The 26,104-nt window shown below is 42.1% G+C and overlaps 1 protein-coding gene across 3 annotated transcripts in view; it reads right to left on the minus strand.

Annotated features, from left to right (window-relative positions):
- Positions 1–6,183: 6,183 nt before the first annotated feature.
- The window catches only part of CTTNBP2 (cortactin binding protein 2), a 151,294-nt gene continuing 131,373 nt past the window's right edge, over positions 6,184–26,104 (minus strand). For 2 of the 3 annotated variants that reach the window (XM_044246440.1, XM_044246442.1), the window contains 9 exons: positions 24,106–24,258; positions 23,754–23,941; positions 20,275–20,453; positions 17,367–17,572; positions 16,515–16,700; positions 14,135–14,198; positions 12,361–12,493; positions 11,274–11,372; positions 6,184–7,300 (listed from right to left, as the gene is read on the minus strand). In XM_044246440.1, coding sequence (XP_044102375.1) covers positions 7,100–7,300; positions 11,274–11,372; positions 12,361–12,493; positions 14,135–14,198; positions 16,515–16,700; positions 17,367–17,572; positions 20,275–20,453; positions 23,754–23,941; positions 24,106–24,258 — 1,409 coding nt within the window. In that variant the 3' untranslated portion in view covers positions 6,184–7,099. The remainder of the gene's footprint in view (positions 7,301–11,273; positions 11,373–12,360; positions 12,494–14,134; positions 14,199–16,514; positions 16,701–17,366; positions 17,573–20,274; positions 20,454–23,753; positions 23,942–24,105; positions 24,259–26,104) is intronic. The other variant, XM_044246441.1, reaches the window with a different exon arrangement.

Below are 26,104 nucleotides of genomic sequence, written 5' to 3' on the forward strand. Positions count from 1 at the left end.
TCAGCCCTGCCCTCTGGTTGGCCCTCTGTGGTAATCGATATTAAAGATTGTTTCTTTTCCATCCCATTGCACCCCGAGGACACCCAATGTTTCGCTTTCACAGTACCTACCATTAATCATTCTAGTCCGGATCAACGCTATGAGTGGGTGGTATTGCCTCAGGGCATGGCCAACAGCCCTACAATGTGCCAATTATATGTGGACCAAGCCCTGAAGGAGGGTTAGAACACAATTTCTCCCACTCATTGTGTATCATTATATGGATGATATTCTGCTGTGCCATAAAGAAGAACAATATATTGAGAAGGCCCTTTCCTTTCTTTTCAAACATTTTGAGAAATTCGGATTACACATAGCACCAGAAAAGGTCCAAATGACGCCCATTAAAGAGTATTTGGGAACTAGGTTAGAGAATACTAAAGTCAGACCTTTAAAGATAACCCTGCGGATGGATCACCTAAACACATTAAATGATTTTCAAAAATTGTTAGGAGATATCAATTGGATCAGGCCCTATCTAAAACTCACTGATCAGGAATTGTCACCCTTATTTGAGACACTTAAAGGAGACCCTCACCTCACCTCTCCTCGTCAGTTGACTAAGGGGGCAAAAGCAGCCATCAATCTGATCCAGAAAAGGCTAGAAGCTGCTCAGATAGACAGAATTGACTATTCCAAACCTTTGCTATTTTGTGTCCTTGCCAAAAAATGAGCTCCCACTGCAGTTTTTTGGCAATCTTGCCCCATATCATGGGTTAGTTTGGCCCACTCTCCAGGGAAGGTCTTGCCTTGGTACCCAAGCGCCGTTGCACAAATTATACTTAAAGGGATTAAACTTAGTATAGCAGCATTTGGTAAACAACCAGATACTATAATAACACCATATACGCAGGAACAAATAAAGTGCCTAGCAGCCTGTGATGATGACTGGGCCATTTTGATAACTATAACGTGCGCTCAATTTGATAACCACTACCCATCACATCCATGGCTACAGTTCAGTTTATCCAATCCAATCATATACCCTAGGATCACTCACCATAAACCCCTCAGTAATGTAAGGCTTATATTCACTGATGGATCTAAGCAAGGAGTAGGAGCTATAGTTACCAAAGAAGAGAGTTGGACCTTCCTATTTCAAAGCTCCTCTCCCCAAGAAACCGAGCTGCTCACAGTGATAAAAGCATTTCAAATGTTTCATCAAGAACCCTTCAACCTTTTATCAGATAGTAGATATGTGGTGCAAGCTGTCTCTATCATTGAAAATGTGGGTTCTATTAATGCTAGGTCTACTATCTCTAAGGCATTACAGGAAATCCAAACATGAGTTTGGGACAGAAAGGCTCCATTTTATGTTGGCCACATACGAGCTCATACAACCTTACCAGGCCCCCTGACACAAGGTAATTGGTTAGCAGGCTCCTTAACCAGAGGAGAATTTGTCTTTGCCATTGAGGACCCGGTGCAACAGGCGAGACACGAGACATTATCATAAGCTGTTCCATGTGAATGCTTTAACTCTTCGCCTCAAATTTAACATAACAAAAGCACAGGCACGGGACATAGTAGTCTCCTGCAGAAATTGCGTGACTTTACTACCTGCACCGTCCTTGGGGGTTAATCCTATGGGTCCTTTACCTAATCATATATGGCAAATGGATGTCACACATGTTTCAGAATTTGGAAAGTTAAGATATGTCATGTCTCTGTAGATACCTGCTCTGGAATAATTTTTGCCTCAGTGCATACAGGGGAAAAATCCAGAGATGTTATCGCCCATTGCCTACAGGCTTTCGCGGCATGGGGAAAGCCATGCCAGTTAAAGACAGATACTGGTCCAGCCTACACCTCACAACCCTTTAACGCCCTCCTACAACAACTTGGCATTCACTTGATACATGGAATACCCTATAACCCACAAGGACAGAGTGTTGTGGAGCGCGCGCATCTTACAATAAAAAATGCGCTTTATAAACAAAAAGGGGGAATAGGGGACATCTTCAGGTCCCCTAAAGATAAGCTCAACATCATTCTCTTTATTTTGAATTTTTTAACATTGGACAAAACAGGTAAATCAGCTGCAGACAGACATGCAAGTGCTGCTGCTGCTCCCCCTAAGCCTTTAGTACTTTGGAAGGACATCCTCACAGGAAAGTGGAATGGACCAGATCCAGTGTTAGTATGGAGTAGGGGGTCTGTATGTGTTTTTCCACAGGAAAAAGAGGCTCCAATTTGGATCCCAGAGCGGCTGGTGCGTGCAGCCTTGCCTCCGAACACCAGTCATGATGCTGAAGATGCTGATGATAACTCTGGGGATGCTCTACCTCCTGCGGCAGACTCAAGCCAGAGAGCTGTGAGCAGTGGTTAAAGCGTGGCTATATCCTTTACCAGTGACTAACTCTTCTCTCATATTCCCTCCTCTCCCTTTGATGCATGGCAGGTCTGTAACTTGCTAGGAGCATGTACTGATATCTCAGCAGTGTCCATGTTAAATGGTGGCAAATCCCTCAGCTGTTCTTTTTTTTTTTTAAAGATTTTATTCATTTATTTGACAGACAGGGATCACAAGCAGGCAGAGAAGCAGGCAGAGAGAGAGAGGAGGAAGCAGGCTCCCCGCTGAGCAGAGAGCCCGATGCAGGGCTCGATCCCAGGACCCTGAGATCATGACCTGAGCTGAAGGCAGAGCCCTTAACCCACTGAGCCACCCAGGTGCCCCCCTCAGCTGTTCTTATAAACAAAATGACTCTAGTACCTTTGAGACAACAGTTAATGTGTCTTGTCCCAATAATATTATTTATCAGCCCACTCCCATATGGGTCTCGCCACCGTTCCTTTTCCTCGTAACGAATGCTAGCGAGCTGAATGATACGTTGAATTGCACTAAGAATTGCTATCTTTCCCAGTGCTGGAATGTCACGGCCTTCAAGCTGGCTGTGATTATGTGTATCCCTACCCATGTTCCTATCCCAGTTTCCATTCCAGAGGACAAGTTACCGGTGGTGCTATCCAGAAAGAAGAGAGATTTTGGTATCACAGCCGCCATTGTGACAGCATTGGCTATATCTACAGCAGCTGCCACGGCAGCAGCAGTCTCGCTTGCTGCAACTAGACCCACTGCGGAAGCTGTGAACACCCTTGCAGAAGGAACGGCGGCTGCCCTTCAAACACAGACTCAGATCAATGCACATCTGCAAGCAGGAATCCTGATAGTCAACCAGAGAGTGGATTTGGTTCAAGAACAAGTGGACATATTGGGGGCCCTATTGGGACTGGGGTGTATAGCACCCTTCCTGGCAATTTGTGTAACTCCCATAGCCTATACTAATATGAGTGACTTACAGAATGTCTCCCGACAGCTCTCCCAGTATTTGCAGGGTGCTTGGTCTGACGATTTTCAAAATTTCACACGAGTACGCGTGTGCAACCAGCTTCCCTCCCAGAGCTATTTCAAACATTCAGCAATATGTTCCAGTTTACCAAACAACGGGCTGGCACAATTGGTCTTCTTGTCCTCCTCCTTATTGGCATTCTGCTTCTATTCAGAAAAGTTCGCCAATGGAGAACATAGCAGCGAGAGCAGAGCCGAGCTATAGTACAAGCCCTTATGTCAATAGAGGCTGGGACATCTCCCCAGATATGACTAAGCATGCTAGATCGGTAGTCAAAGACGGGTAAGATCAGTAGAGAAACATACCAACCTAAGACAGGACAGAGATCATCGATATCTTGTGTCTGATGATGGGTAAGGATGTTTTCTGCTACTGACGACCTAAGACAGGCACGATCTCTGCTATAAAACAAAAAAGGGGGAGATGTTGGGGGCCGCCTCCGGTCGGGAAAGTCCCCGCCATTACAAGATGGCGTTTGGCTCACTGCCCGCAAAATACGCTGCAAGTGAACAACGAATGTTCTGGTGAAGCCCGCCTAAAGGAGGACATAGTCATTGGCTGTTTCAGATTTAATCAGCATAGTAACAGGACTCTCATTGGCTCTCCCCATTGTTTGGCTCCTTATTGGTCACCCTGCCACATATAAGCTAAGGAAGTTGTCGAAATAAAGAGATGAAGCATTAACACCATACCAGGCTGGTTGTCGTTCTTGTGGGCCGAGGGCAACAAGATCCCTTATTTTAGGAAGAGGGAGAGGAGTAGGAACGCTTGCTTGTGTTACCTCATTTAATGCTCGTGAACAACTTGCAGTGTTGTCATGACCCTCCCTAGCCTCCTACTGAGAAAACTGCATCAAAGAAATTAAGTAACTTGAGTTAGACCAGCCAGCCAAGACCCGGCAGTGCTTAATTCAGCCCCAGGGCAGTTGATCATCGAAAACCTTCTTATCCCACGCTACCCCCCCACCAGTAGGCTCCCTTATATTGTATTGACTTTGAAAAATTTGTGGCCATGACCTGCAGGAAACTATGCCTCACATCTCAGCCCAGCACATTCATGTTTACATGTACGTCACGGAAACAAAAGCATCATAAACTGTTTTTACTTGGATTGACAGACACTATGACATACTGACACTTTCCATTCTACTTTTAAAAACTGCTAGCTGTGACTCACTAAATTGATATAATGATCCATTAGATCTCTACCTTTATTTTGAAAGACCCTGAGCTAAATGACCTCTTTAGACCTCTTGCAGTCTGCACGCTCAGTGATACTGACAGATCGAAGCTGGACGGATCAGTCACTGTAAGCTCTCTTCATCACGCATTTTGAATTTGGTTTGGTTTTCTCTGGTGCCTGAGTACTCTAATGGGATCTTTAGTTTCAGAGAAGCCCTATGATAAAATAGAATACTTGGGAATTCAAAATGGATGTCCTCTGAGCAGGCGTACATAAGCGGGAGGAAGCACTCCTCAGAGCCACCTCCATCTAGGTGTCCTGGTCTCTGATTTGGGGAGCGTTCTTCAGTGTCTGTGAAAACAGGAGAGTAGTTATCAAATGCTACCACGGCACCAAGAATTTGAGTCCAGATCAAAGGAGTTAGTGTGTTGAAGCCTAAGACTAGTTCCCTTGGCCTCTTTCTGCTCTCCACCCTCTGTCCCTTGCTCTAGCCCCACCCCCTCCACCCTGCACCCTTCCCTGAGCAGAGGTCAGAGCTGAACACCCCCAGGATTTGCCCTGTTCAGACGAAGCCCAGGCAGAAGGCCGACACGTGTTGGAATCGAGTTCTTCCCTGTTAGATCTTCTCTGATTCACCCCTTGTGGCATAATCTTTTTTTTAAAATTTTTTATTGTTTATAAATATATATTTTTATCCCCAGGGGTATAGGTCTGTGAATCGCCAGGTTTACACACTTCACAGCACTCACCAAAGCACATACCCTCCCCAATGTCCATAACCCTACCCCCCTTCTCCCAACCCCCCTCCCCCCAGCAACCCTCAGTTTGTTTCGTGAGATTAAGAGTCACTTATGGTTTGTCTCCCTCCCTATGCCATCTTGTTTCATGGATTCTTCTCCTACCCACTTAAGCCCCCATGTTGCATCACCACTCCCTCATATCAGGGAGATCATATGATAGTTGTCTTTCTCCGCTTGACTTATTTTGCTAAGCATGATACGCTCTAGTTCCATCCATTTTGTCGCAAATGGCAAGATTTCGTTTCTTTTGATGGCTGCATAGTATTCCATTGTGTATATATACCACATCTTCTTTATCCATTCATCTGTTGATGGACATCTAGGTTCTTTCCATAGTTTGGCTATTGTGGACATTGCTGCTATAAACATTGGGGTGCACGTGCCCCTTTGGATCACTACGTTTGTATCTTTAGGGTAAATACCCAGTAGTGCCGCATAATCTTAACCACCCATTAAGATACTTGCAGATCTTTTTGAAAAGTTCAATAGTATCAGTGTATATGTGTGTGTTTCAATGTAAGTAGCCATTCTGGTCAGGAGAGGGCTTATACTAGTCTTAGACTAGTAAATAATTCTTGGTACAAAATCATACCTTTTAGGGGATATTTATGAGAGAAAAAGAGGTTTTGTTCACTGAACACCTAACTCTTAGACCTCCACTTAAACTTTTTATTTAACACTTTCTAACAGGGATGGGCGTTTCTGTGAACAGCTAGTGAAATACCAACAGGGAGAACACATATTATACCTGAACACAAATCTCCATTGCATGGATAAACTACTAAAAGCTATAGATAGAAACTACAGCAAAATTGTTTCACTAATTCAATATTTTATTGACATCAAAGCATTTTAACTTTGAGTTGTATAAGTCATTTCCTTAGTAATTTTTGAAGAAACACTTCCAGAAAATATTATCAACTTTTACCAGTTGTGCTACTAGAATTAAATCGAAAAGGGAGTTAACTCTAAATTAATTTATTGAAGCATTTGCAGTTTTATATTCACTTAGGTACAAAACTTTTGTAAGAAAGATAACACTTTTATTGCATTATATAATTTCATATTTTATAGGAGTCATAATGCAAACTCATAAGCATAAATATACATAATGCAACCAATCAGCAATGTAACCATTAAAAGATTTAAAATGTAAAACTAGAATTTAACAGGCAAAATACTTAATATGGCTTTTAATGGAAAGTAACTGTTTAGAAATGATTTGTTATTGCCTCATTCTAGTCATTCAAGTGAACATAAAGTTATGATCTCTATTTAAAAGACCATGTACATTTTATAACATGTATGCAATATGGTTCCTGAACTTTGTTAAATATACATATATACATATATATACATATACAGTACACTGACAGTTCTAGTACCCCTGAACATGTGGATTAAAACTATTACAATATTTCTATTATAAAACTACTTGGAAAGTTGGCATCACCTCCTGGTATTGAAGTTCAATCCTACAGATTTGGAAGAAAAAAGAAAAAAAAAAAACAAACCAAAAACGTTGGTTATAAATACATTCTTTACAAAAAAAAATTGAATAGTGGTCCCGCACTCATACTTTATATTACAGTGAAAACACTGCCTTCATTTAAAGGTATTTACATCTTGTCCTTGTTTTCTGTGTGAAATATACAGAAGTTAAGAGTGAGACGATTGTAGGCAGGCCTATTTGTTTGGTTTTTCTACTTGTTCGTTTTTGTGGAAGTTTCAGATCTCTTCTTTTGAGTTGTTGTTGATTTCTATTTGCCTTGTATTACTGCTGCTGCTGCTTCTTTTGGTGTTCTGGGAACACTGGACTTTACTTCTAGGAACAGGAAGAAAAGATTTAACTCTTGAAACACCCAACTCCATCTTTGACTGACTGTTGCTGCATCCGGTCGGTTGGTGGCTGCTGAAAGGACTGACCTCCTGGAGAGAAGAGAACAGAACAAGCCGGTCGCGTCTGACCTGGCTGCCAACGGCTCGCAGCAGTTCTTTCCTCCTGCTCTGGGTCTCTGCCCCAGCGCGGAGGAGTTTCTCCTGCAAAGCCAAACAGCAGCCTACGGAAAGGAGAGACTAAAGGATTAGCTTCCTCCAGACCCACCACCCGATTCTCCTTTAGGCCCTTCATGGCCTCAAGACTCCACCAATCGAATGTCGGAGTCTGTGAGCTTCCTGAAGTCCTAGCCCCGAACACATCCCCAAACTGGATTGGCCAGAGCTGCTGTCTCTGTAGGGAGCTGCACAACACTGAAGTCTATCACCTCCGGTGCGTCACCTAACTTTTCTGGTCTCCTCGACCCTACACAGTAAGTGCTCAAAAAATATGCGTTAGCAGTTGAACTGTAAGACAGGAGCCCTGCTCTGGTGGTTTCTCCTAGAGCAGAGAAGATGCGTGCTCTGACAATGGGGCTTCCCTTCTAGGGCATCAAGGCTCGCCCACAGCTGCAGAGCTGCACAGGCGACATGATTTGTCCCCAGTCTCAGGGTGATGACACTAGGCCGGATCTCAGGCTCCCATCTTCCGCTCAGGATGTTGGCCCTCGAGAGGGTCTAAAATTCCGCCAACCAACCCACACGAAGGAAGGCCTCCTCTGTGAGCTGCTCCCCATGCCTCTCAAGCAGTTCACCCTTTCTCTCCTTGAATGCAACTAAACAGTAATGTAACCATTAAATGCTTTACAATGTAAAACTAGAATTTAACAGGCAAAACAGTTAATGTGGCTTTTAAAGGAAAAGTAAATAAGAAAGGAAAGTAACTGTGTGGACTCCCCTGGCAGGTGCATTCTCCTGGGTATGTTCTTAAATCAAGAAAATGGGACTTAGCGCTGGGCCTAGTAAAACCAAGCCCCACTTATAATTTGGTCTAAAACACCAGGAAACTCAACACATACAGTATATTTAGAAGAAATGGCATATTGTAGTAAAGCCAGCTGGATGGTATACACAATCTCTGAGCAGGGGGAGGGAAATCTCGAAGTGTCAGGGCTCAGAGAGAGAAAAGCTGATACATGGCGTTCTTTGCTGCTTCACCTCACCGTCTGCACCATGAAGGCGAGGGGTGGGTTGGTGGCGTATCTTCATGGTCTGAGACAGGAAATGCTGACATGAAGTAAACAAGAAGCTTCCCGTGAAGCTAAACGTGCTTGGGGTGTTGAGAATTGCTCTGCCTTCTTGACGACCAGGGACCGTTAAGGCTGGGACTGTAAAACAGGGCCCGTGACTGAAACACAGAGGGACGTTCCTGCCCTGGAGCAGCTAAGCCCAGGTGTTGAGGTGTGCTCCCTAAGGCTGAGCAGTACGAGAGCCTGGGACTACTAGACCTCAGGGTGTTCGTGCTTTCTGGGCCACAACCCAAAAGTTCTATTAAACACAGAATGCTACTGATCTTTGAGCTTAATATGTACAACATTTGATAACTACTAGTTTGTATCGAAAGGTACTGCACCTAAATTAAATTTTAAAGTAATATTGTTAAATTAGAGCAATTCATTCATTTAATATTGACTCACAGCGACAAACTAGGAGGATAATATAATCCCTGCTCTCTAACTGGGGAAGTCGGGGCCAGTTTGGGAAACACTGTAGAGAAAATGGCAGTGAGGTGGATCTTTGAGGCTGGACAAAATGGAGGGCCAGATCAAAGCTGTCTTAGAGCACTGGCTGCACCTCAAAATCACCAGTGAGCTTTTAATCACCCCAAAGTGCAGGCTGCACCTCACACCAATTACATCAGAACCTCTAGAGACGGTAGGGAGCATGATCTGGTCACTGGGGTTTAAAAACAAAATCCTCAAGTGGATTTCATTATGCAAAGATGGGAACTTTTGCTTTCAGGGAGTCATTTGGTTTCCATGAGAAGAAAACATACCAGCATCTGTTGTATTCGTGACTTAAATATGGGCATTTGTTTTTAATTTAGAAGGCTAACCTGCCACCAGATTAATACACCCCACTACTTTCCCTTACTGTTGGGAGCAGTAAGGAATTCTGTTGTGAGAAATGAGGACTGTCGAAAGTGATTGCAACTAGCCCAGAGAGCTCTTTAAAAAGAATTACTTCCTGATAACAGAAGAAACCGGGCATCTAACCAAGAAATGCTAGCTGAGTTTATCAGGATAGAAAAGAACGAGCCTGCCAACTTTCAGAAGGCTGTCCAATGTGTTACTTTGCCCTCTGCTGGCAGGTTCTGAGAAAGACACCTCCTCGCCCTAGAGGAGCCCCTCCACCTGTGTTCAGTGCGCTGCGAAGCAGAGGGGACTGTCCTAATACCTACCTCAGCCCCACCCCACGATGCCTTTGTAAGAGCCCAGACAGTGTAAAAGGACACGTGTTTTTAAAGGCCTCTTTTTAAAACAACGCTGTCCTGAGTTTCCCTGAGCATATCCCACTTTCAGTACTGTATTTTGTGGACAGTACCTTCTGGGGCAACCCGTACTGTGACAGACAAACAGGAGTACGAAACCTTGTCTCCATTAGATGTTTAAACAATGCCAGCTGTCACTACCAGTCAACATTTTTATATAGGAACGTCGCTTGGCCCTGTGGAGAAATAGTGGTTCGGGGTTCTTTCCACACCTCTGTGGCCTTTGCATGGACTGACTGTTCCACCAGAACCCTAAAGAGTGGTCCTGGGGGCCCAAGAAATGTGTTCAGGAGGGGCAGCTCCTGACCAAAAGGTATTCCAGCCAGAATTCACAATGGGGACTCCACATCCCCTCCTTAGGTCACTGTCCCTTACATGCTCTCCAAATAATGTGTTTGCTGTGCTTTCTAAACAGTTCCCTGTCGGGGAGACAGACATGGTATCGTGTGAACCAGGAAGGGGATGTTCTTCACAGACCATCATGTTATGTATTTTTCATCTGGGATCTCAGCCTTGCCAGTGCTTCCCACCTTCTTTCTTCCCCCAAAACCTACCGCTCACATGTAACTAATTGGGACTAGAAGCTCGTGAAGCAGTGGGAGAACAGGGGCTGTGGTGAGCAGCTGATGAATAGTTTAGTAGTCTCAGCATGCTCACTTCATCATTCTTCCCTCTGCAGCCCTCCCCATCCCAGGTCTTCCTAAGCTGCCACAGGAGAGGTTGAGAACAGGATGTGAACCACACACTCCACGTGACTGGGTGAACAGACCACCTCTTTCTAAATGCCTCTATGAAATCTGCATTCTCACAAAATTACTACCGGGTAAGAAGTCATTATATTCTTCCTGTTCACCCAGGAGTACCACGCTGGGCCATCTCTTGGCACTGATTAACCAATTATAGAGGTTATCTTGAGAAGTTCATGAAGCCTATTGAAATCCTGGCTCTGCCACTTGCCATTCTGACTTATTTTTAAAGGAAAGTATCTCATGGAAACCAATGCATGCTATGGCAAGTTAAGACACTGAACTTTTTGAAGGAGAACTTTTTTTAAAAAAAATTTTTTTACTTATTTGACAAGAGTACAAGCAGAGGGAGGGAGATGCAGCCTCCCCACAGAGCAGGGAGCACAAAGCAGCCCTTGATCCCAGGATCCCGGGATCAGGTCCTGAGCTGAAGGCAGATGCTTAACTGACTGAGCCTCTGCCCAGGTACCCCTAAAAGGACTTTACATTATTTAGCCTGTTAAATTCTAAAATGCAGGAAATTTTAAAGGTTCTCAAATGAATATATTTTAAAATAGAAGAACCAAGACAGAAGTCATACATTATACTTTTTTACATCATTCTTCTAAGCTATTATCTAATAAACAGTGATCTTTCTAACCTTGATTAACTACTGAATACACTTACCTTTACTTCTCTTTTCACAGCTGTGGCTGAAATATAATTCATGATTCACACTGAAAGAAGATTTGGGAAGTCCATTCCATAGCAATCCTTTTTTGTCTCATTTTGCAGGAAAATGGGCACTTACCTTTGGTGACACTGGCATTCTTGGATTAACAGTTGCTGAAAAGGCAGGGTTATTCCCTGGACTATCAAACCTCCTTAAATCATCCCTGGAATCAGCAATCTGGAAAAAAGACCAATTATCAAGTCACAGGTACACACTCAAGGCACAACTTAAAGTCACTACAGAAAATCTCTGTTACCTTTTTCTCTGACCCTCAGGAGCTCTATGAGCACACCCTCAAGGCCTGAACTACTCACAACAGACTCCAAGGCTTTAAGTGAAACTATAAGAAAATGCGTAAGAAATTATCTCTAAATCAAAAGAAGATGACCAGATGAGCCCTATAGAAAAAAAAAGAAACCGTCCTGGCATAATTGTAAGAGTCTAATCATTACCTTATTTTTCCACTGTGTAAATATTTTAGCTCATTTCTGGCAAGGTTATACTAGGCTGACAATTCACCTGTGTCCCAGAGATTAGGATGTAAGAGTTTCCGTGGAACCTCTACTTTGTAACTGCCTTCTTATCCTTCCTATCAAGTAAAAGGCATTGGTCAAGGACATCTGGTTCAATTTGCTACAGCTGACAGAGTGCCAAAGCAAGGTGAATTCGATGCTGCCGACCCCACCTTTGAGATCTGGGTCACTGATTCCTCTATTTGGATCTCAATTTTCACAGATTAGAGACTATATGTATTACACAGGCCAAATTTTCTTGCAAGGAAGGCTGTGGCTGTTTCTCTGTCTATAACATGAGTGCTGTGATGCCCTCTTATGGATAGGTGACTCTTACACCCACAGTAGAGAAAACAAAAGGAAGAAAAGCCTAGGGAAGGTGTAATTTGAGCTAATACAATCAACATGCGATTTTAATTTCCGGTCTTTCAGAGGAGTTACAGAGCACAGGCTGTACTTCACAACTTCTTTATTATATAAAAGATATTTTGGAAAAAGGGGATTTCCTAAGCAGGGCAAGGAGGGTTTGATTAGCCATACTAGTCAATCAGGAATTTCTTTCTGGGTGGGAATGTGTGTTAGGCTCTGGCTCTAAGGAATCTCTTTCCTGGTAGGGGAGCCAAACTGTGTCTTAACCCCTCTGGGCTGCTTACCTTGCTTATGTCAGATTCGGATTTGCTGGAGCACATACTCTGCAGTTCCTGGACAAGGTCTGCTTCATCATCCGAATCCAGAGAGAGTCTCTGTTCCAAATTCAATGTCAATGATAGATCGTTCTCTAAAGACCTAATACAAAGTTCAGAAAAGAGTTTTTAAATATCCTATGAAAGAATCTGTCATTTGATGGCAAAATTCACTCACAATATTTCGGCATCTCCTGCTCAAAATTTTATTCATGGAGAAATCTACTTGGTTTAGAATATTCCAGTCTCCTTTCCTTCCCTTTCTCCAAGTCTAAATGAAACTAAGACTTGAAACACTGGGGAAGTAGGGGGCAGTGTGATACCCTAGAACAAACTTGGCTCTACCACTTACTAGCAACATGGCCATGGTCATATTTTCTTTCTTTTTCTTTGCTTCCCGTAACACTTCAGTTTCTGGGTAATCTATATGATAGAATTACTGGGGAAATTACATAGGCCGCCCTTTAGAATGGCTTCAGCCGTGCACCTGGCCGAAAGAATCGTGTGTTATGGTTTCCTCTATCCACCTTCTCTCTTTTTACACTTCTCCCTTCTGCAATTCTGTGAACTTGGTTCTAAAGGGTACCTGTCCACTTTATGGGTTATAGGACACACACTTTATTGGGTTACAATGGAGAGCTATTTATACAGTGCCCAAATATTTCTGTTCTATGATTAACCAAATTATCCATTGCATCTCAAAATCTGTAAGCTGAAATAATTCCCTAGGAGAAACGTAATAAAATGATCACTTTAGACACTCAGCACCTAAAACCATGCTTCATTTTAAAATATTGGTCATCTAAAACCTGTTTATAAAAATTCACAAATGGAGGACTTTATCGTATCTTTATGGCAAATGCATTAATGATCAAGTTTGATTAAAAAAATGAAGCCCTTTTTGTTTTCTCTACTGTGGGTATAAAAGTCACCTATCCATAAGAGGACATCATAGCACTCGTGTTATAAGGAAGGTTGTGGCTGTTTCTCTGTCTATAAGAAAATTTGGCCTGTGTAATACATATAGTCATAGTCTCTAAGCTGTGAAATTGAGATCCAAATACAGGAATCAGTGACCCAAAATCCTAAAGGTGGTGTCAACAGCATTTAGTATTTCTAATCTTTTCAACAAACTAAAAGGAAAAAAAGTTTTATGAATATGTTTTTTTAGATTTGATATGAAGGGGGAGAATAAGCTATCCCCAAATGTGTCACTTTGGCCTGTGGGTTATTTTGATCTGAAGTCAATCAAGGTCCAGATGACTCAAGGAAAACTTACCTATCCCTTAAGTACCGAAGAGGATTTAGAATTTATAAAGAGCTACTTCCAGAGCTAAGTTTTTTATCTGAAATACCCACCTGTCTGGCAGGCCAAGCATCTGCTCTTACTCTCCTGTGGATCAGCCCCTCTGCCTTGAAGCCCCAGGCCCCTATACCATTCCTTAGCTCAGGATGGGAACATAAACCTCAACTGCCCGACTCGCCCTTGAGTCTCTTACCTTTGGGACTCCCAGACCCAGGAACTCAAACCCATTTTTCTCCTGGCACTTTGTCTTATATGTCAGTTTGATTATTAGACCAAAGAACCTACAATGGAAACTTTTCCCACCATTACACATTCATTCATTAGATTTCAGTTTAACACCAGCATTTGAAAGACCTTTTTAAAAAAAACCATATTAACAGCATTATAGATACAGCAAACAATACAGGTTTTATTTGTACAAGTTAAAGGGAAACTTACTTTTGTTTTGACAGAGAAGCATTTCTGTTATAATTCAGCTGAGATATAGCTTTAACTTTAATACCTGTTTAAAGAAAAAATGTCATCATTTTCAATAGAATCAATCACTGTCCCTGTGCGTCTTGAACTCTGCATTTAAAAGAAACAGACTTTGGACTCTGTTTGATACTGTTTTGGGACTGAATCCATCCCTTGGGGACGTTCTCCTCAGGGCAGTGGCACTGGATGGAGCTCCCTGCACAGGGATTGCTTTTATAAGTAAATGGTCCCTCTTCTAGAATTATATGAATGCTGCTAGCACAAATTATCTCTAAAGAATGGTTTTGAACAGTTGATTTTAATATGTCTTCAGGAAGAGATCATCAGAGACCATCTCTATACTGATTTCTTTGCCCATACTTTTGTTGTCAGAAAGGGTGGCTAGCAGATTTCCCTAATGACCGGACAGGTGCCCGGGCTTGGTCCCTGTCTCCTGAAGCCCATGACCTGCCATCATCATAGCCTTTCTGTTTCGGGTCAGGAGAAAAAGAGGCTTTGTCTTCATGGAACTTTATGATAACCCATAGTTACCAGTGTAGAATGCAAAGTGGTTTCTCTTTTGATAAATAATGGTGTCAAACCAGTATCAACCCAAACTCTGTAATATCAAATGTAATTATTGGGATTAAAAACTTAACATTATAAAAAATTAAATATCCTAGTTACATACAATTTTATCTTTTGAATGTGGTTTCTTATTTCTAAGAATTTATTTGATATATCAAATAGTTCTAAAATATGAAATTATAAATGATTTTATATTTATTCAGTAATTTAACTTTTTAATATTTTACATAAGTTTTCTGAGTTGGACTTGATATTATTGTAAATTCACATTCACTTTATTGCTTTTGTCAACTCTACTATATACACTGACAATGCATATTGTTTAGATAATTATTTGGCTCAAGCCAGAGGTTGGTCTTAAACCCTACAGATAACTGTAATAAACTCAGAAATGATAGTGAAGAGCCTGGTTGGGTCTCCCATATCTGAGTGCGTATGGATTAGTCCATGTACCATGGGATTACAGGGGCATGGATGGAGGAAAACAGCATCAAACTTGCAAGAAACAAAAACATGGATTGTGGATCCCCGTGGTGCCAGGAGAGGTGATAGGGACAGAGAGCCAACAGTTTCTGAACTTCAGTCTTGCTACCTGGAAATGGAGATGCTAATCCTTATCTGAGAGCTCTTTTGCACTACACAGAGGAAGAAACAAGTAAGTGGAAGGTACAATCCTTACTGCAGATGTCACCCTGGGAGTCTGCAGGCCATAGGAGGGGGCTGACATGTAATGACTCTACTCCCTGGATCCAACACTCTAACTCTGGGAAGTCAGGACAAGCTCTTAGAATCAGAATATGTCCTATTATACTTTTTTAAGGTGACTGCTATGTATTTATAAGTGAGCTCTCATTCACTGACTTTCCATTCAATCATTTAAAAAAAAAATCACGGTTCACACGCATGGAGTAATTACAAAACTGCACGTGTTAATATTAAGCTTGCATTTTATGGATTTTTAAGTGTGAAGACGTATGAATGAACAAGAGCAAGTTTTCATGTTTTAAGATTTTTAGGCATATTCTCTTTTAGAAACTCTACTACTATAAAGTGGGCATGAAATTATACATAACAGGGTATGTTGGGGATGAGAGGGCCTCCTGAAGACCCAAAATTACATCTAGGAGAAATAAATGTACAATGCATATGAGCTTGGAACATCTTTTCATTCTTACTCAAATATGGATTTCCTGTAGGGAAGACAATTTACCCTATTAACAAAGCCAAAAAGAATTAGGTCTAACACCAGAGATAAATATTTTTTATCTTGTTGAAAACTTGATAGTTGAAAAGTTGAAAACTTTTTCTCAGAGAGGATGTTCCATTATACTGAATCAGTTTAAAAATTTGGGAGAATGTAAATCCTAAGAGGGCGGGGATTTTTGTGTTTGCTGTCTTTACAGGAGAAAGAAATGTGTAAAACGGATTCACTCTTGAAGGCCTTACACTGGGATCAGACATCTCTCTATATATACTTTAAAAAATTGAAGGCTGGCTCAGAGAGGACACAGAAAAGGAGAAAACGATGCCGAAGTACAACTGTTGTATTACATAGATTTGATGGTGGATGCCACAAACCAACGATTATTTCCCAAGTACGGGGCTCCCAGATATTTTTGGAAATGTACCTACTACCCTATTCGTTCCCTGAAAATATGCATTGAAAAACTCAACTTTGTGGAATGCATAGTGAGAAAAGTACAAGCACACCTGCCCTCCGAGAGCAGAGAGCGAGTGCCCACGTTCGTCTTGGCGGAACAGCCCCCTCACTTACCTTCCTCGCTCGGGCCCGGCTTACTCCAGGACGGTGGAGAGAAGCGGCCAGACTTCTTGCGAGGACTGGTGCTCACTCTTCTCCAGGCCCCACTCTCTCCTTTCTTCCTGCTACAGCTGTTGTAACTTGAGACTACAGATAAAGGGAAACCTCCTCCTTTGAAATCAGCTACGTGCTGGTCCAGATCTGAAACAATACAAATCGTGTTTTGCCAAAAAGAAGGCAGTGATCATGTGGTTTCACAGTCAAGTAAAACAGAACAACTGCAATTCTCCAAGAAAGATTCTTCAAAATCATGGCTGTGCTTACTATCCTAGCAGGGATGTTGTGATTCAGCCAATTGTACTTGGAGATCTGGAATTATTGAGCCAATAATTTAAAAAGCAAGTTCTCCTATGATCTCATTTATATGTGGAATTTAAGAAACAAAACAGGATCATAGGGGAAAAGCTGAAACCAGAAAGGGAGACAAACCATAGGAGACTCTTAATCATAGGAAAAAAACTGAGGGCTGCTGGAGGGGAGGTGGGGGGATGGGGTGATGGGCATTAAGGAGGGCACGTGATGTAGTGAGCCCTGGGTGTAATACAAGACTGATGAATCCATGACCTCTACATCTGAAAATAACAATACGTTATATGTTACCTGAATTTAAATAAAAGAATTTTTAGGAGGAAAGGCAAATAAAAAATTTTTTAAAAGTTCTGGGACAATGGTGTCAAATGTACATTAAGATCGAGATAATTTCTTTACTTACGAAGAGAGAAAGAAGAGCTCTCTTACAACGAATTCAAACAAGTATTATGTACGAGTGACTTTCCTTCCCTCCCCTCCCAGCACCAGCCCCCGTACCTGCTCTCTGGAGGGGACAGCCATGCAGCACCGCCTTATTGAGCAAGATGCTGAGAGCCGCTTTAACCACAGCCTGCTGCCCTTGGCTAGGGCGGCTTCTGGCGGCTGTCAGCCCCAGGCCCGGCTGTCTTCTCACAGACGCTCTTGACAATACTGCTTCTTGAACTCTGGGTGCGATGACAGCATTCCACAGCTTAGCCATCCACCTTGCAAGAGAAGGGCGGTTGGCAGTGAGGCCCAGTCACACCACAAAGGACTGGTTTGAAGAACGTGGAAAAAACACGAGTGTTTCTACAGATACACTAACTTTCCTAGGTAGATTCGAAATAAGTGAAATTGGGGTGCCTGGGTGGCAAAGGTAGACAGCTGCCTTGGGCTCAGATCTCAGGGTCTTGAGATGGAGCTCCGCTTCAGGCTCCCTGCTCAGAGAAGAGTCTGCTTCTCCCTCTCCAGCTCCCCACGCTTGCATTCTCTTTCTAATAAATGACATCTTTCAAATAAAAAAGTGAAATTATCCAGTATCAAAGATGTTTGACTTTGCCTCAAAAATATGATGTTTTAGGGGCACCTGGGTGGCTCAGTGGGTTAAAGCCTCTGCCTTCAGCTCCGGTCATGATCCCAGGGTCCTGGAATCAAGCCCTGCATTGGGCTCTCAGCTCAGAAGGGAGCCTGCTTACCAACCCCCCGCCTCTCTGCCTCATTGTGATCTATGTCTGTCAAATAAATAAAATCTTGGAAAAAAAAATACGATGTTTTACAAAGAAGAGTGTTTACATGTCTTTCCTTTTACCTTCTAAGATCATGGAGAGCAGGAATCAATGCTTAAGTATATGTTGAATGAATGCATAAATAAAATACATGGAAGGGAAAGTAAATTTATAGGCAGAGGTCTAGAAAAAAGATCTCCTGAAAATTGATGTCTACAAAGCTTAAACTTATTTGCCCTATGTCCTTACTAAGATGCATATATTTTAGTATTTCTGAAATTGGGGTAGATCTTGTACTCTGTGGCAAATGAAATCTGTCTACCCCAAGGCAAAGGCTTAGTGTCTGCCCGTGGGTGTGCTTAGCTCTGCAGAGTGGGGATGGGGTCACCAGCTGTCTCCCCAGATGGACTCTTTGTAGTAACAGCTGTAGCAGTGGGACTTTACCCAAGTTTGGGGCATCCAACAGCAATTAAAATTCCTTTGTTGCAATATTTAAAAAAACACTAGTTTCAAGGCTGTAGAAGCTAAACCACATCTCCTGCTATAACGAAATTTTCAAAGCTATTACATACTGGCATAAGCCTTTCAAGACTGTTATAACTTTTACCCAGGTATCAAGCGTCTGTGTATTGTAAGCTTCTCTTCTAATGTCTAATGATATGTAATTCAAGAGGAAAAAGGAACTATAAGAGGGGAATATAGACAAAAATCAGGCATCAGACCTGCACAGGTACTCCTAAAGGTACTAAGAGGTAAAGATGGTATACGCTTTTGTTTAAAAAAAACAGTGCTTCCTGAACATGGCTGTTGGGAGACAATATGCATGTGTGCATATCGAGTGTTCACTTCGGTTCTCGACTCTCTTTTTAAGGATGTTAGTTAGTATAGCAAACAGCCTTGGAAGAGAGAGACAGTGTCTCCTCCTGGAGCAGAAGGCAGATTTGTTTCCTTACTAGCATAATGAAAGTGATCTTTCCTGCCAGGGCAAATGGTAGGCAGATTGCTAGCACCCCCTTTAGGAGCCTGGGGGATTCTTAAGCTCTTGAGTTCAGCAGCTGGGATGCAAAGCCAGCATCCATCACCCCCCAACCCAGGGCCTGAGATGCTAGGAGAACCACTGTACATGTGACGCACAGGCCGGGGCTGCGCCTGAGTGAGGAAGGCCTTGGCCTCCAACCCAGCCTCCGCATCTGCAGCAGCCTACCTTGTCAGCTTGCAAGTAGGGTACACGTCACAGAGCAGAGTCTCTATAGTTGCTGGCAATGACTGAGCTCCAGACAGGAAAGGCCCAAATTAGCTCCTAAGAATCCTAAGACTCTGGATGTGAAAAAGCCTTAAATTCAATCATAATACTGATGAAAAAAAGAGATGATCACATGAATAAATGTATTCCTGCTCTTTATCAAGAAAATGCTGTGTTATCTTAATATTTTAATTCTTCCTTTTCTCCCAATTAGCTGTTATGAAATTGACCATTTGTTACAAGAGAGAAGATAATTTGTGTGCCCTGCTTTCCAAAATGGACTTTTGCCCAGGATGCCAGAAAGTACAGAATCAATGCTAACAGTTAATCACAGAACTTAGTAAGGTGGATTGTGACACATTTTTTTCCTCTTGATTTTCTATTTCATTAACTTTATTGCTAATACGTCTATTCTCATAAGCTGTTATAAAGGAAAACATGGTGACTATTTAAGTCTCATTAATAAGGAAGGGTTTTTTTTTTCTTTTCTTTTTCTTTTTCTTTTTTTCTTTGGAAGAGTGAGCAGAGGGGAGGGGCAGAGGGAGAGAGAGAATCTTAAGCAAGGCTCCATGCCCAGTGCACAGGGCCCGAGCTCATGAACTGAGCTGAAATCAAGAGTCAGATGCTTAACCAACAGAGACACCCAGGCACCCCAATGAGGAAGCTTTTTAATTCAACAGAATGTAAGCTTTTGTGTTTTGTCATAGGGTTCTCGATGACTTTCCCATGTAAACTTTCCCAGGAGAACACCGCACTGCATGTTGAATAGGACTCGAAACTTCTGGAACAGATGGAAATCGCTATTTACTAGTCCTCAGAAAGAAGTCTCCTCTGGACCTACTTAGCATCGGATGAGTCACGGTCCTCCTCCGACAGGAAGCACAGAGCTCCTCACTCTCGCACGTCCCGAAATGGCCACAGTGCTGCTTTAAATAGGTAAATGAGAAATGCCACTTACTTCACTGTCGCTTGGGCATGTCCTGGCACTACAGGACAAGACAGGAAATACTCTGGCCCGAGAAGTGCTTCAGGTGTGCCCAGGCGGGCCAGGCAGGAGTTGAGCTGCCGGAAGACGGCCAGGGCCCAGTCGACGGTCTTGCACACGGGATCACAGGGCGAGGGCACCTGACCTCTGAACTGCAGAGACAGAGAGGCCCGGTGTGGGGCTTGGCTTAGAACAGTGCTTTTCATTTTGTTTTTAACAGGTCAAAAATGAAAAACAGAAACATTTAAAACTATAAAACAAAACCCTAGCTGCATCTGAGCCACCTAAGGTAGCTGAAGGAGGGACAGCTAATACACAGAATTATATGTGTTCCCTGGGATACAGACCTGTGGCTTGTCACAGGAGATGAAAGCGTTCAGACACAAAGCGCAGCAAGAAGACTAAGACAACTTACACAAATTCTTAAATACCAGTTCTGCTAGACATTATTATCCACATGCATACAGAGCACTTCATAGGGCCTTGCACATAGGCGCTAAAAAAGGATTCTGACTTCATGAAACAAGGAATGACCTTAAATATTTCAATATTTGGTTAAGTGACAAGATGGTCCATTCTAGATCTGTGGCTTATTCACCTTGTATTAATTTAAATTTCCCTAGAAGGAAAGTCTCAGTTAAAATGCTAATAACTTCATCAAAATGTACAGAACTCTGCTGGCATAATGAGATTCATTTTCAAATTTTTAAACATGCCAATTTTAAATGCTAGTATGTAATATACATAGTCTCATAGTAGCAGTTCTTTTCAGAATTACGTTCTACAAAATCAAGTCCCCTTTTTGTAGTATAGAGGGCACACAAAAGGACAAAGATTTCTTTAGTATTAGGAGAAATATTCCTCAATTATTTAGAAGTCAGATATAGCAGTTAATTCAGTATTTTACCAGAAAGGGATTCCTATAAATCTTGGTTTTACCAAGTAATTATGATATTAAGACTGGGGGTAGTTTATGAATATGGGTATATCCTACTTGAAGGGATATAATTTAGCCAACTCAAAATGAAATTGTGGCTCAGCGATCCCAGCAGCTCTGTTGAAACAGTATTACTGTGTTACATGAGGCTTTGGGCACTCTTAAAATTTCTCTTCTCTTCAAAAGAGGAACAGTTGTTTTTCTCTGATATTCTTCCAGCAAGAATGAGATCATGTGCTACAATTAATGACAGCTGACTATTTATTTATTAATAAAGTTACAATGATTATTAAATACTAGTAGGATGCCTGGTATTGTCCTAAAAGGCCTCTGATACGCCTTTCAGGACCTGGAAGAAGAAATTGTGATCAAGGGCCAGCATATGTCTGAGTGCCCCCCAAAGATTTGGTTCTGTTCTGCAGTCACAAGATTTCTGAGGTTTTGCAGGAGTCATTCATTCCCACCGCACATGTACCCAAAGAATCTGTTTTACTAACCTATTAGAAGTGACTCTTGGTAAGCAAAAGGCATTATCCCTCCCCTCTGTCTATTCTTCACAGCACACCCCACTCCACATTCCCATTCTCAAACAGTGGAGAAAAGAGCACAGCTTAAAGCGTGGAACTTTCTTTTCAAAATAAGTAAAATAAATCCTTTATAAACTATGTGTACCAGTGAGTTGGATGTGGGGGAGGTCCATTTACCTGAAATAGTGTCAATCTACAGAACAAAACTGGGACTTTTCAGAGGATAACATGCAAATTCATGAGGCCTTCCACATTTTTCCCTTAGGTAAACTATGGGCTTTGGGTGATTATGATTTATCGATGTAGGTTCATCCATGGTGAAAAAAAAATGTATCATTCTGGTAAGTCCTGGAGATTATGCATGTAGGGAAGCAGGGGGTATATGGGAAAGCTGGGTACCTTCCTCTCATTTTTAATGTAACCTAAAACTGCTCTTTAAAAAAATAAAGTTTTTAAGAAAAAAAAAACAACTAGTATCCTTTGTGATTATTTATGTGGGTTTTTTTTTTTTTTTTTGGCAAAGAGACTTAAATATTAATGATAAAACTAACGGAGGCATCAGTAATTTGCAAAGCTATACACCTATGACTGTCATTACATACATTTTTCCTACTGGTGAACATGACAGGATGGCCTAGCTTTGGTCAAAAGCATGCATTTATGACCAGCCAATGGACTTTAACAGAGCTCAGGGTAGATGATTTCTCTGATTAGGAATTTCAGATACTAATTCACATCACTACTGGAAAGCATAGTTTACTGAAATACCAAAACCATTCCCACTCCCTATTTCTCTCCACTCTCCTCCCGTGATCCCGCACCCACAACTGCACGCACATCCACATACCCTAACGCAACAGACACAGAATTTTGTTCAAGGACTTGGGGGAGCGCTTCCATCTTGGGAATGTAAGTCTAGCTACAATCTGGGGCAATGGGGTGGGTAGAGAACCAGTTCTGATTAATGAAACAGGCAGGGAAATGCTGTCTCTGGGAGTTTCAGAAAAAGATACTTTCTTCCCTGATAAAGACACTGAGAAGGCCAAAGCTCTCTTTCCTGTGGTGGCGTCCGTGTTCCCACCTTTGAACATGCTTGGGTGCAGGTGTGGTGTCTCAAGTCCTGCTGACAACCTGCAACCTTGAGGGGAGCTCAGAACACTCCCCCAGACCCAGGACCTGACATCATGGTGCTGAACAGATGTCAGCAACACCTCCCACTAGACAGGGATTATGGAAGGAAAACATGCCTTTTTGTCAAGTAGGTAACACAGTGGGTGTTGCGTTGTTTACAGCTCAAACTATTGTGATAGAAGATCCCGTCTCCTCCAAATGTGGCCTGTGGTGCTGGATTACGGGACAAAGTCTTACTAACTCAAGCTCTAATGTTTCCAGTCAGTCCTGATGTTCAGATCCTGACTCAACTTCAGAATATTAAATAGCAATGTACTAGGTTTAGTCAGCACCAATTTTGTTATTTGGGAGGATACAGATTATTTTATTCCAAAATAATCAGGAGTCATATTCGCTCTTGAAAATGTGTCAAAAGCTAAAGAATTTTAATTTTTCATGTGACTTTTTAATATTTACTCTAGCACAGAATAACAGTCACACATCAAAACTAGCTTGAGTGGATGGATAACATTTTGAAGGCCCCAAGGAAGCAGTAGCTATTCTTAAAACAAGTGATCAGTTTTCTTGGATACCCTTCTATAGCATTTGGACTCCTTGAGTCTCCTTGAGACTCCTTGAGAACAGTTAGTAACAGCAGTAAAACCTATTTTTTTTCCTTTTTTTTTTTTTTTTTTTTTAAATACTTAACATAGCCCAGGAACTGTGTCAGGTTTTATATGTGTCATCTTACTTAACTCTGGGATATCTGAAACTTGCCCTTGCTGAGGCCGCATGGTCAGTAAGGGGAAGGACTCCAGCCCGGCCGCTGACACTAACACCCCTTCTCCTGGCAAGAAGCTGCAGCTGCAGCTCGTTACCTTGTTCATGACTTTCCTTCGTAAGAACCTCGGCAGCAGGCCCTGCATGGGCTCGCCATCCCACCGCAGCTGAACCCAGCGGAAATGCTGCTGCACCAGCAAGTCAGAGCCCTGGAGACAGGCCTTGGCAATGGTTCCCATCAGAAAGCAGTTCTCGTGAAAGTAGTAACACTCCGATGTTCCATTTCCTAAAACAAACCAAATGGCCCAACCTCAGCAAGCCATACGATGAGACGGAAAAAGTCAAATGAGCCTAAGGAAGAACATGAAGTACAACTCAGACTCTGGGCAACAGAATGCTGAGAATCCCACAGAGCCTTCCTTTTGGGCAAGCTCTTGCCACTCCCTTTACCTTTTTGCAAAATCCAGGGGCTTTCGGTGCTGCGATTTTCCAGAGGGGCCAGAAAGTCCCCCAGTAACTCAGACAATGAACATTTTTCCAAATTCTCTAAGATGATGATGACTTTCTTATTCATGGGAGACTGTTTCACGGGGATCAGACAAGCTGTGGTCAGAAACAAAATTTAGATATACAATGGAATACTATACAGCCATCAAAAGAAATGAAATTGCCATTGCCATTGAGACAATGTGGATGGAACTAGAGGGTTTAATGCTAAGCAAAATAAGTCAACCAGAGAAAGAAAATTATATGATCTCCCTGAAATGAAGAATTTGAGAGGCAACATGAGGGGTTTGGGGGGTGGATAAGGAAAAAAATGAAATAAGATGGGATTGGGAGGGAGACAAACCACAAGAGACCCTCACTCTCACAAAACAGAAAGTTGCTTGGTGGGGGGATACGGTTAGGGTGGTGGGGTTATGGACACTGGGAAGGAAGGGTATGTGCTACGGTGAGTGCTGTGAAGTGTGTAAAGCTGGTGATTCACAGACCTGTACCCTGGGGCTAATAATACCTTATATGTTAATTTTAAAAAATTAAAACAAAGCAAAACAAAACAAAATTTAGTGATTAAAGCTTTCACAAAAACTGCTATGAGCTGGTTAAAAATCCAAGTCTGAAAATAGAAAGTGTTAGCGAAGATGTGACATAATCAGAATGCTCTTTAACTGCTGATGGAGTAGGAGGACTCTGGAGAAGTGTCTGGCATCGATTAATACAGTTCCAAGTGTACACATACGATGATCCACTACTGGTTTCACGACAGATCCCAATTAGGGTCAACCCCGATTCCCGCTGACAGCAGAACAGATACACAGGAGTATATTCATAGATTGGAGAGGACAGTGAACAAACGCCCACAAGCATCAACATGGATGGTCACAAACAATTCAGTAAGAAGCAAATCGCAAAAGTACACATATAATACGATTTCAACACATAAATTTCAAACACGGGCAATACTGAATAGGGAGTAAAAGTAGTAAAGGGATTTAAAGGTAGTAAAATGATAAAGAAAAGCAAAGAAATGGTTATCACAAAAGACGGACTAGTGGTTAGCTCTAGAAGGGTTTGTGAAGAGGGCACATGGTTACATTCTGGAAGCTGGGAATAATCTGTTTCTTGGCCTGGTTTGGTACTTACATGGTTACTTTATTTAAAATTATTCACTGATCTATAAATATGGGTAGTATGTATTTTATGAATATATATTTCATAATACAAAAGGTCAGAAACCCTTAAGTGACGTTTATTACAACTACATGAAATATTCATAAATTACGAAGCTAGGACCTCAGAGAGAGAAGCAGATCCATCCTTTCATTTTACAGACCTCAGAGAGATTAAAGAGGTTTGACTCGGGTTTCACGACAGTTGTGAGGAAGGACTAGGACTTTGGTATTTTTTTTTTTTTTTGAAGACTTATTTATTTGAGAGAGAGTGGGTGTGCACATGCTCATGTGAGAGGGGATGGGGGAGGGAGAATCATCTGGCAGACTCCATGGTGAGTGCGGAGCCCAGTGCAGGTGTCCTCTCCAGGACCCTGAGATCATGACCTGAGCTAAAATCAGGAGTTGGATGCTCAAATGATTGAGCCAGCCAGGCACCCCAGGACTTCTGAACCTTGCCTTAGTGATCCTCCTTATGAAAGGGGCATTAAATTGCCTACCGACCCAACACGAAAGATAGAAAATAAATGGAAGGTTGTGATTATATATAGGAATCAAGTAAGTCCATAGACCGAATGTACTTGAAACAGTGCTTAGCACCTACTGAGCACTCCAATGTTAACGCTATAGTTAAAGCATATTACTACTTCCCACATACCAGTGAATTATAACATTTTTAATTTTTAAGATTCTAAGATGCCTCAGTCTTAGCCAAATTAACCTTGAGAAAAAGAGATCAATTTAAAATACATAAGTAATTTTTTCATGTAGTCCATTTC

This window comes from Neovison vison, chromosome 4 (genome assembly GCF_020171115.1).
Source record: "Neovison vison isolate M4711 chromosome 4, ASM_NN_V1, whole genome shotgun sequence".
NCBI classification, from domain to species: domain Eukaryota; kingdom Metazoa; phylum Chordata; class Mammalia; order Carnivora; family Mustelidae; genus Neogale; species Neogale vison.